Source organism: Penaeus japonicus, unplaced genomic scaffold (assembly GCF_977035675.1).
Source record: "Penaeus japonicus unplaced genomic scaffold, GWHDUDI00000001_assembly GWHDUDI00000025, whole genome shotgun sequence".
Lineage (NCBI taxonomy): Eukaryota > Metazoa > Arthropoda > Malacostraca > Decapoda > Penaeidae > Penaeus > Penaeus japonicus.
The window spans coordinates 34,728,046-34,738,384 of record NW_028234427.1 but is presented as its reverse complement, the minus strand read 5'-3'; the positions used below and the strand labels follow the sequence as shown (position 1 = coordinate 34,738,384).

General features: G+C 38.6%; 2 protein-coding genes across 4 annotated transcripts in view; both read right to left on the bottom strand.

Moving 5' to 3' along the window:
- The window catches only part of LOC122247833 (RING finger protein 17), a 169,899-nt gene extending 169,426 nt beyond the window's left edge, over positions 1-473 (bottom strand). For both annotated transcript variants that reach the window (XM_086551635.1, XM_086551634.1), the window contains exon 1: positions 337-473. In XM_086551635.1, coding sequence (XP_086407761.1) covers positions 337-427 — 91 coding nt within the window. In that variant the 5' untranslated portion in view covers positions 428-473. The remainder of the gene's footprint in view (positions 1-336) is intronic.
- Positions 474-4,454: 3,981 nt separating this feature from the next.
- LOC147468990 (uncharacterized) lies at positions 4,455-10,339 on the bottom strand. Of its 2 annotated transcripts, none has more exons than XM_086551631.1 (3): positions 10,161-10,339; positions 5,470-5,671; positions 4,455-5,263 (listed from the first exon to the last, which is right to left on the bottom strand). In XM_086551631.1, the coding sequence occupies exons 1-3, from the start codon at positions 10,218-10,220 to the stop codon at positions 4,455-4,457; spliced, it is 1,071 nt and encodes a 356-aa protein (XP_086407757.1). In that variant the 5' UTR covers positions 10,221-10,339. The 2 variants fall into 2 exon arrangements, with proteins under 2 accessions (XP_086407757.1, XP_086407759.1); XM_086551633.1 differs by having other exon boundaries at positions 10,196-10,333.

The following is a 10,339-nucleotide window of genomic DNA, read 5'->3' as shown; positions in this document are numbered from 1 at the left end:
ATTAAGATTAAAATCTTAATAACCTTATCATGAAATTGTAACATATAGAGATATTCAGCTGACCTGTAATAAATGTTAAACATTATCATGACCTAAAGCTGATCATTCCCCATAATAGAGAGGAACAGTACTTTTAACACATTATCAGATAAAACATAACTCTAATATATCTTATAGCCAAGCAGGCACTTCCATTAACAACTATTCTTAAATCGACAATAAAAGATAGAATTAAAAACTAAATATAATGAAATAATAATTCTTTAACAGCCTACCATGGTACAACTCTTAATAATACAACGTAAAATGCTCTATATTTCCTTAATAAACACTTACCCGTCCTATAGGAAGTATTACATTTAGGACACTTGATATTCCTTCCAATCCTCGCTCGCAGATACATCTTTTCATCCCGAAGAGTATTCATTTTCGATGAATTCTTCTGTACTGTTTTCCTTTGAAATGTGTAATGACGTCACAGGTGTCCGAAACTGTTGCTCCTCTATAGTAGATATCATTACCTTATAATGACATCTACTATTTTTATTGTTTTCTTATCCTTTAGAGATATAATCTAATCAGTAGTAATTCCTATATACGAAAAGGTCCTTTTGATTAATTTTAAAGGAAAACAAATGAACGTTTTAAGGATTTCATGGATTCGCAAACGCTTTTGTCCGAAATTCAAGATTCTTTCAATTGTAATTACGCGTTAACGGTGCAGTAAATAACCTTGATTTTATTCATACGTGCATTTAAGGTAAGAGTTGCCAAAAAATAAAACAATGTGTCTAAATATTATCGTTAACTTCCATTACTGAAACAAAGGGACAGATTTGAAAAAAAGCTTTCATCGATTCGGAAGCGTCGTGTTGTCTGAAATAAAAAAAAGCCTCATTTATCACCTTAATTAAACTGCTTATTGATTTGGATCATTGAAACATCACCTGAGCAAATATTTCCCCTTCAAATCGTGGAGAAATACGTAATTTCAGGATTCTGAAACATTAATTTTGGCATTATCTTCTGTAATCACATCAATATTCCGTTTTTCTACATAACATTTTCCAGGATGAGTTTTATTTCTGATCGAGGCAGCTTCCGCAACATAATTTGATTTTTCCCACTCCCTTTTATGTCACTCATTGTAGAGCTAGAGACTTTTTTGTGTCTTATTATTTTGTGTGTTTTACTGTTTTTAGAAATTTATATCTGTCATATCACAGGCTCCATCAATTCTGCATTTGACTAAAATTGTAGTTCAGGGTCCATATCAACTCATTTTTTTTCTTTATACTCAATGTGATAGAAGTATTACTGTTTTAGGGGGGGGGGCAAAAAGCAACTTTATTTTTTTAACCAATGAAAAGGTAATAGGCTACATACAGAAAAGAAACAAAAAGATATTATTAAGTTACAAGTATTTTATTAAGAATATAAATATATATATATGTATATATATATATATATATATATATATATATATATATATATATATATATATATGGAAAAATATGTATAAAATTTGTAACAGATATATATATATCAAGTTTGATTAATTACATAAAATACAACGTATCGAACGGTATTGAAAAAAAAATGTTAGTTGGTAATTAAACATTATGTAATACAAGACAATAGTATTGTTGATGTAAATATAACAATATTATATCATATGGATGAGCACATAAAAATAAATTCCCGGTTAACAGATAAGAATTACACAGAATATCATATATTGTTATGTCAAGGAGATACAAACATAATGAGAGAAATATAAAAATAATGATAATGTGAATAATGGACACCTGTGATATGATATGATGTAACATAGCATATGAAATTAACACAGCATAATTATGTCACCGTTCGATAATATATTCCATTCAGAGTATAATACTCTTTGTGGAAGAACATTTTCGGTCTACATCTGAAGGCTATGACGACAGTAGCAGCCAAAAAAAACACCACCGCCAACGCCACCGCCACCGCCACCGCCAACGCCACCGCCAACGCCACCGTCAACGCCACCGTCACCGCCTTCCTCGACGCCAAAGCCACCGTCACCGCCACCGCCTTCCTCGACGCCACCGCCAACGCCACCGCCTTCCTCGACGCCAAAGCCAACGCCGCCGCCGCCGCCTTCCTCGACGCCAACGCCAACGCCACCGCCAACGCCACCGCCTTCCTCGACGCCAACGCCACCGCCACCGCCTTCCTCGACGCCAACGCCACCGCCACCGCCTTCCTCGACGCCAACGCCAACGCCTTCCTCGACGCCACCGCCACCGCCTTCCTCGACGCCAACGCCAACGCCTTCCTCGACGCCAACGCCAACGCCTTCCTCGACGCCAACGCCAACGCCTTCCTCGACGCCAACGCCAACGCCTTCCTCGACGCCAACGCCAACGCCTTCCTCGACGCCAACGCCAACGCCTTCCTCGACGCCAACGCCAACGCCACCGCCAACGCCACCGTCACCGCCAACGCCACCGTCACCGCCACCGCCTTCCTCGACGCCAACGCCAACGCCACCGTCACCGCCACCGCCTTCCTCGACGCCAACGCCAACGCCGCCGCCGCCGCCGCCACCTTCTTCGACGCCATCGCCAACGCCAACGCCAACGCCACCGCCTTCTTCGACGCCAAAGCCACCGCCACCGCCAACGCCGCCGCCTTCCTCGACGCCAAAGCCAACGCCACCGCCACCGTCACCGTCACCGTCACCGTCACCGTCACCGTCACCGTCACCGCCAACGCCACCGCCACCGCCACCGCCACCGCCACCGCCACCGCCACCGTCACCGCCACCGCCAACGCCACCGTCACCGCCACCGCCGCCGCCTTCTTCGACGCCATCGCCAACGCCGCCGCGTCCGACAACACTCCGATATTAGACTCGACGGGAGAGTGCTCTGAAGCACCAATGGACATCAGCACCAATTTTTTTTCGCGTTACTACACTTCAGGTAAGCTCCCTGATCATATCTGCATTCTATGTAATGAATACCACTCCAAAGATACAAAATGTAATGGATACATAAGGAAAATTGTAGGAAGTAAGTAACCTTATTTCATCGCTTATCAGTTATTGTATTAACATTTGATACTTTGTAATATCTCCTTTTCATTTGATATGATATAATGAATTGTATCTATATACACTATATATTTTTTTATAATTTCAACATATACTCTGAATGGAATATGTTATCGAACGGTGACATAATTATGTTGTGTTAATCTCTTCTCGTCGCCGCTATTTTCCTCGTCCCCACTTTTTTTCTCGTGGCCGCTTTCTGGATTGGAAGTCTCTTTTCTGACATCGGGGCCACTGCTGTTGTCGTCGTCGTCGTCGGAATTGCTGTTGTCGGACGACTTTCGGCTTCCATCCCTGTCTGATTCCTCGTTCGCTATGTCCTCTACAGCTATTCCCGTTTCGGCATCACCCCAAGTCTCTCTGGCGCCATCGTCAGCGAGAGCTCGCTGGGGTGGGACATTCCACCCCACTTGACAAAAAAAGTTCTGGCAGGGATCCGAGGGACATGGCCAAAATAATACTCATGATGGGTTTCACAAAGTTTGGCCAAATGAAGAACTATGCTCTCGCTGACGATGGCGCCAGTGAGACTTGGGGTGATGCCGAAACGGGAATAACTGTAGAGGACATAGCGAACGAACAATCAGACAGGGATGGAAGCCGAAAGTCATGCCGATGCTATCATCCTGTAGTGCATAAGGGTGATAGAGCCTGATCTGATGCTCTTGGGCATCGCCTCCCACAGTAGTGACAATGGGTCCGCAATGCCGTCAATGATGCACTCGTTCATCGTAACCGGGTGAGTGTCCCCGTGTGTTTCTCTTCGTCTCTTCTGTGCCCTGATGCTTTTCTTGAATATTTTTGTGCGCTGGGCCTTCAAGGGACCATCTGACCGAACACGCTCACCCTTATCCAGTGTATGCCTTGCCCGAAGTGGCAGCGTTGAAAGGTAATCGTAGGCGAAGGCTTCGAGGTGGGTCAGTTTGATGGTCCCGGGGCGTTTTGGTAAATTTAAACCCCTCGGAACGAAGCACCGTGGTTCTCTCGTCTGCGGGACATAGGGCCACTGCTGGAGAGGAACTTCATAACAAATTTCCTTATTGTTAATCGGCTTCACGATATTGTCTCCCGAATCGATGTAATCCAGGGCCGCCTTTCCAGGGTGTTTGTAATCCACGCTGTCCTCGTAGTTGGGGAGGCCTGTACCCCTTCCCGTTTCAGAAAGCGCTGGCACTGTCCTTCCACGAGAAGGGGCGTTAATTTCTTGTTCGCTGTCACTGTCGTCGACGTTGTCCGACATCGATGACGAATCACTGTCGTGGTTTACGACGAATGAGAACATTTTCCTCTTCGCCTTCGTCCTGCCGTGAGCGTCGTGGTGCTTTCTCTTGCGTGACTGTGACGGGATATCGTCTTAATCCAAGCATTTGGAATATTTCCTGTCGAAAAGCAGCAACTGTCTGTGTCTGATATTACCTTTCTTCATCAGATTCATGCAGGTGTATAAGTAGCCATACCTTTTCCATTTATTTAACTCCCTTTTCTTCATCGGCGGGTAGCTAATTTTATCAGGAATACTTTCCAGGTAACCAGCCAACTGGAAGTGCATGGTTTCCAAATTCTTACTGAAATACCCGTTGGCCTCTAGGACACTAGATTTCAAGTTTCCCGGCCTGAAGAAACGGTCAAATTGATAATCGATCTTTTTACCATATGCCTTAAAGGTGTCCGTTGACAACCTTTCGATCACGGATCTACCCATGTCCTCTGAACTCTCGGACATTTCTCCCGACGATGACACATCACCTGGGGTGTATTTAGACTTCTTACAAATTTTCCCTGTCGATGGAGTGAGGCTTTTGATCGGCATGGATTTATTTGTATGGTGTTTGATCGCGGGGACTTGGGGGATGGCGAAATGGCTCTTTGGGACCTCAGGTGCGGCCGCCTGTACCGGATTACCAGAACCTGGAGTATTGAGCGCGACCCTAAGGTAGTACTTGACGGCATTACCCAGCTCTGACAACGTAGTTCCCTGGACCTTGCCCTGCGTTTTGAGAATCATGAATTCTTGATGCATGTGTACCCTCCGTTCATCGGCGACGTAAATGTGCGCCATGTAGGAGAGTGGGCGCGGGTCGGTCCCTGGGTGGTTTTCCAAGTGTGATATTTCACGTCGAATGCACCGCCGAGTATTTTCGTCAGCATTGGTGATTTCGGTCTCTGAAAGGGTTAAAGAACGGTTACTCGATTAGTGATAGTAGTTACAAAAATATTATTCTTTTAAGGATTGAATCTTTTTTTTATTAATTATAATATACACGTATTTATTAATTCAAAATGTCTTTGATTATTCTTCAACGTTAATCCATCCGTTTGCAGTGATTTTGTTATGCTTATTCTGTTATTTCTGTAACGTGTATACCTACCATTATCACATAAGTGCTTGAATAGATGTTTGTAGAACATTTCGGTTCTCTCAAAATATGTTTTTCTGATCTCGGACGGTATAGCTTCCAATAGACCTGTTAGTAAGTCAGTCTTTAATTCGAATATCCAGTACAGTCTATCATGGGACATCACTTGGCCATGATTCATCAGATCTCTCACCAGGCTGACACTCTCATGTGACTGTAAAAATAAAAGAATGAAATTAAAAAAAAAATAAAATAAAATTATTAGGATATCAGAAACCGGGTTCAAAATATGATGGGGGCTAAGGGGTTATAATCATAGGTGGTGGTGATGGTGGTGGCGGTGGTGGGTGATTGGTGGTGGAGGCAGGTTGCACGTGCAGCCACAGCCACATCCGCAGACACAGCCAACCACCACCACCACCAACAACAACAACAACAAGCCTCTAGAGGGGAGACACCCTCCTCCCCATTTCCGTCACTACCCATATTTCGACTATATATTTACTATGAAATGGGACCATAGGGGTAGGAGAATCAAGACCCTGGTCCATGAATTAATATATTAATATTGTTATGTGAAGAAATACTACGTCTAAAATAATTACACATACAAATAATGGTTAAATATAAATACATATTATCAATGATAAAAAAAAAATAATATATAAGTCATAAGCAATTATTATTTCATCACCCAAGATCATTAATATACACAAACACAAACACAAATACAAATACACACACACACACACACACACACACACACACACACACACACACACACACACACACACACACACACTTACACACACACACACACACACACACACACAAATACACTGTTAAGATATATCTTATTATAACCGTTATATATGTACGATATGAAAGAAATGAGATGATGCAGAAGCCACCCGTTAACATTCGAAAATAATACTCAACTCTCGAAGAAAATCTTGAGATATGGCAAATGAACTGCCAATTCAGTGAGACGTTAAAATAAGTTACATTTGGAATATGAGGTAAAGAAGAAGAAGAAAAAAAATTATTCCTTAAGTAAATAGAAAAGAATATGATAAACAAGAAAGTATGACACTAAGTATGAAACTAAGAAACAAAAAAACGACATATAAGCACCCATTCAGTAATCTATAAAATATTCATAAATCAAAGAAAAAATCAAAGCCCACATCAGAGATACGTTATAATTAAAAACAACCCAATGAACAGGCAAGGTTCTACAGTGGATGCTTAACGTCATATTATATCCATACACTAGGCCAAATAAATATAAAAAACGGAAAAGAAACGAATGTGAGAAACCCCACGTGTAAGACATTCGTAGATTTTGAAAACGCATTCGATTCTGTACAGGTAGCTCCATTATCAGTTTCAATTCATACACAAGGAGTGGATGAAATATATTGCAGAATATTAGAGGGGATATGTAGAGATGGTACAGCGACCATCAAGAAATCCACGGCGACATCAAAAAAATATCAAGAATAAAGAAAAAGAACTTTGGACAGGGCCACACCATCTCGCCGAAGTTATTTATAACTCGCTTTGAGTAATGATTCAAGAAATTAGATATGAAGAGGAGAAAGGGATTAAAATATATAAAAAAACAAAAACAAAATCGTACTTGCACAAAAACACACACACACACACACGCACACACACACACACACGATATGGAAGAAATACGATCATGCAGAAGCCAGAAGACGTTAAGAGAAGCTACATATGGAATGTGATGTAAATAAGAATAGAAATATAAAAGCTTTATTCTTCTTGTGGTATATAATAAATAAGTTATTGAAACACTGTAGCGACATGAAAATGACGCATGTCGAAGGCAAGCTATAATCAACAAAGTTGTAAGGAGACCATAAACAAGAAAAAAAAAAAAAAAATGCGCAGAAGCTCTAATTCCCGGCAACAGACTTACGGCAACAATGAGGAAGCTCAGAATAGATAGATAAAAATATATAAGAAGTGAAGAAATCAAATGAGAAGGTAACATACATTAAATATTATATCATCAAAGTAAAATAAGACTTTCATTTCGACGTATATCACTCAAGTGAACAACCACATACAGAGACAAACACAACAATTGTTCCAGACATTACGGTATAAAATGACGCCAATCAAAGACAAGATAGAATAAACAAATTTAGAACGAGATGATAAACGAGAATAAAAAAGACGTGCGCAAATGTAACATTAAATATAAATGAACCTCTTATCTCCGACATCAGACTTACGGCAACAAAGAGGAGGCTCGGAATAGTTAAAAAAAAAAAAAAAAAAAAAAAAAAAAAAAAAAAAAAAAAAAAAAAATATATATATATATATATATATATATATATATATATATGTATATATATATATATATATATATATATATATATATATATATATATATATATATATAAGAAGTGAAGAAATTAAATGGAAAGGTCACATACTGTAAATATTAAATTGTCAAGTTGATATAAGACTTTCATTTCACTCAAGTGAACAACCACATACAGGGATAAACACAACAATTGTAGACGTTCCAGATATTACAGTAGATTTAAATAAATAGGGTACCAAAAGATATGAAAAGACGATTAAAACCTGAAGAAGATGGCATCAATTTAGATATTATTCTAGATGAAGGAAAGATTGCGGCAGTAAATTTGGAGATTGTATGTCTTTGTTATATTTTCATGTCTAAGCGTCTGTAAATAATAATTCTTAGTATACGATAAATATGACAATAACAAATAAAAGAATTACCGACATACAAGTACACATTCAGTAATCTATAAAATATTTATGAAAAAAATCCTCAAAGCCCGCATCACAGATACGCTAAAATTTAAAATAACCCAATGAACAGACAGGGATCTTCAGTGGATGCTCAACGACAAAAAAAAAAAAAAAAATAATAGTAATAAACGAATGTAGGGCAGGGCATTCGTAGATTATGAAAATGCATTCGATTCGGTACACTTAGCTCCAATGTTAGTTGAAATTCTTAAACAAGGGGTAGAGGAAATATATTGCAGAATATTAGAGGTTATATCAAATTATCAAAGTGATTTAAAACTTTCAAATCGGCATATATCACTCAAACACACACACACACACAAACACACACACACACACACACACACATCCATACGATGTGAAGACATATCTTATTGTAGCCGTAATATATGTACAATATGAAAGAGATAAGATCATGCGGAAGCCAGAAGATGTTAAAAGAAGCTACATTTGGAATATGAGGTTGTAATGAGACCATAAGCAAGAATAAATAAAAATTGCGCATATATAACACTAAATACAAATGAAGCTCTCATTCCCAGCAACAGACTTAGGGCAACAAAAGTGAAGAAATTAATTGAAAAGGTCACATACAGTAAAGATTAAAATTTCAAAGTAATACAAGACTTTCATTTCGATATATATATTACTCAAGTGAACAACCGCATACAGAGACAAACACAACAATTATAGGCGTTCCAGACATTAAGGTAGATTAAGTAAATAGGACACTAAAAGACATAAGGAGAGGAATAATAACTGGAGAAAATGGCGGAGATATTGCGGCAGTAAATCTAGCCAGTGAAGTGAAGAAATCCAATGGAAATGTCACATACGGTAAAGATTAAATTGTCAAAGCGATAAAAGACTTTCATTTCGACATATATCACTCAAGTGAACAATCACATATAGAGAAAAAACTCAACAATCGTAGACTTTCCAGATATAACGGTATATTAAGTAAAAAAGGCTACCAAGAGATATAAACAGAGGAATAAAACCTGGAGACGATGGCATTAGTTTAGACGCGTCTAAGCGTCGGTAAACATCAATAATAATTCTTAATATACAATAAGTATGACACTAAAAAATAAAATAATTACCGACCTATAAACAACCATTCTGTAAGCTATAAAATAATCATAAACTCATTTTCAAAGCCCGCATCAAAGATACGTTAGAATTAAAAACAACCCGATTAACAGTCAGGGTTCTACAGTGGATGCTCAATGACATATTATATCCATACTTTAGGGCACGCGTCAATATTAAATCTTAATATACGATAAGAGTGACACTAAAAGCTAAAAGAATTACCGACCTATAAGCACCATTCGGTAATCTATAAAATATTCATAAAACTAATATTAAAGCTCGCTTTATAGATACGTTAAATTTAAAAACAAGACAATGAATAGGCAGTGAATGCTCAATGACATCCACGCATTAGTTCAAATGAATATAAAGATAAAACAAATCAATATGATAAAACCCATGGAATAATTAGAGATTATAATATAATAAGGATGTTTATAATTTTATATCTAACTTGTATATCTTATAATAATACCTCCTGTTTAATTTAGTCAACCCACAAATAAACGTTTTCTCTTATATGCGCCACCATAAGGCAATATTTACAAAAGTGTAATGTGAACAACCTCTTCCCTCCATGACATTCTCCCGGAATACACGCTTGTGAAGAAACCAAATGGAAAGATCACATAAGGTAAAGGTGAAATTGCCAAAGTAATATAAGACTTAAAAATAATCATTATGACCCTCAGTCATCACACACAGACACACACACACTTTTTATACTTATACACACGCAAGTTAAGTACAAATTCACAAATATAGGGACAATATATGTTATTTCAAACCTTTGGATAAAAGTGAGTATCTTCTGAATACTCACTCTGAGGTTCGACAGGCTGCATCATCTTGCAATTTGGATGTTGAAGTTGAAGACTGAAGAAACAGCGAACTGGTTTGATTGCCAAGACCTCTCTAAACTCACGTCTTCACAGTTGGTGATCTCTGCAGCGAATGTGAGCACTCG

Coding starts and splice junctions, on each gene's coding strand:
- LOC147468990 (XM_086551631.1), bottom strand. CDS start 10,220: ATGATGCAGCCTGTCGAACCTCAGAGTGAGTATTCAGAAGATACTCAC. Junction 5,672..10,160: donor ATACTCACTTTTATCCAAAG/GTTTGAAATAAC, acceptor TTATTTTTACAG/TCACATGAGAGTGTCAGCCT. Junction 5,264..5,469: donor CAAGCACTTATGTGATAATG/GTAGGTATACAC, acceptor TAACCCTTTCAG/AGACCGAAATCACCAATGCT.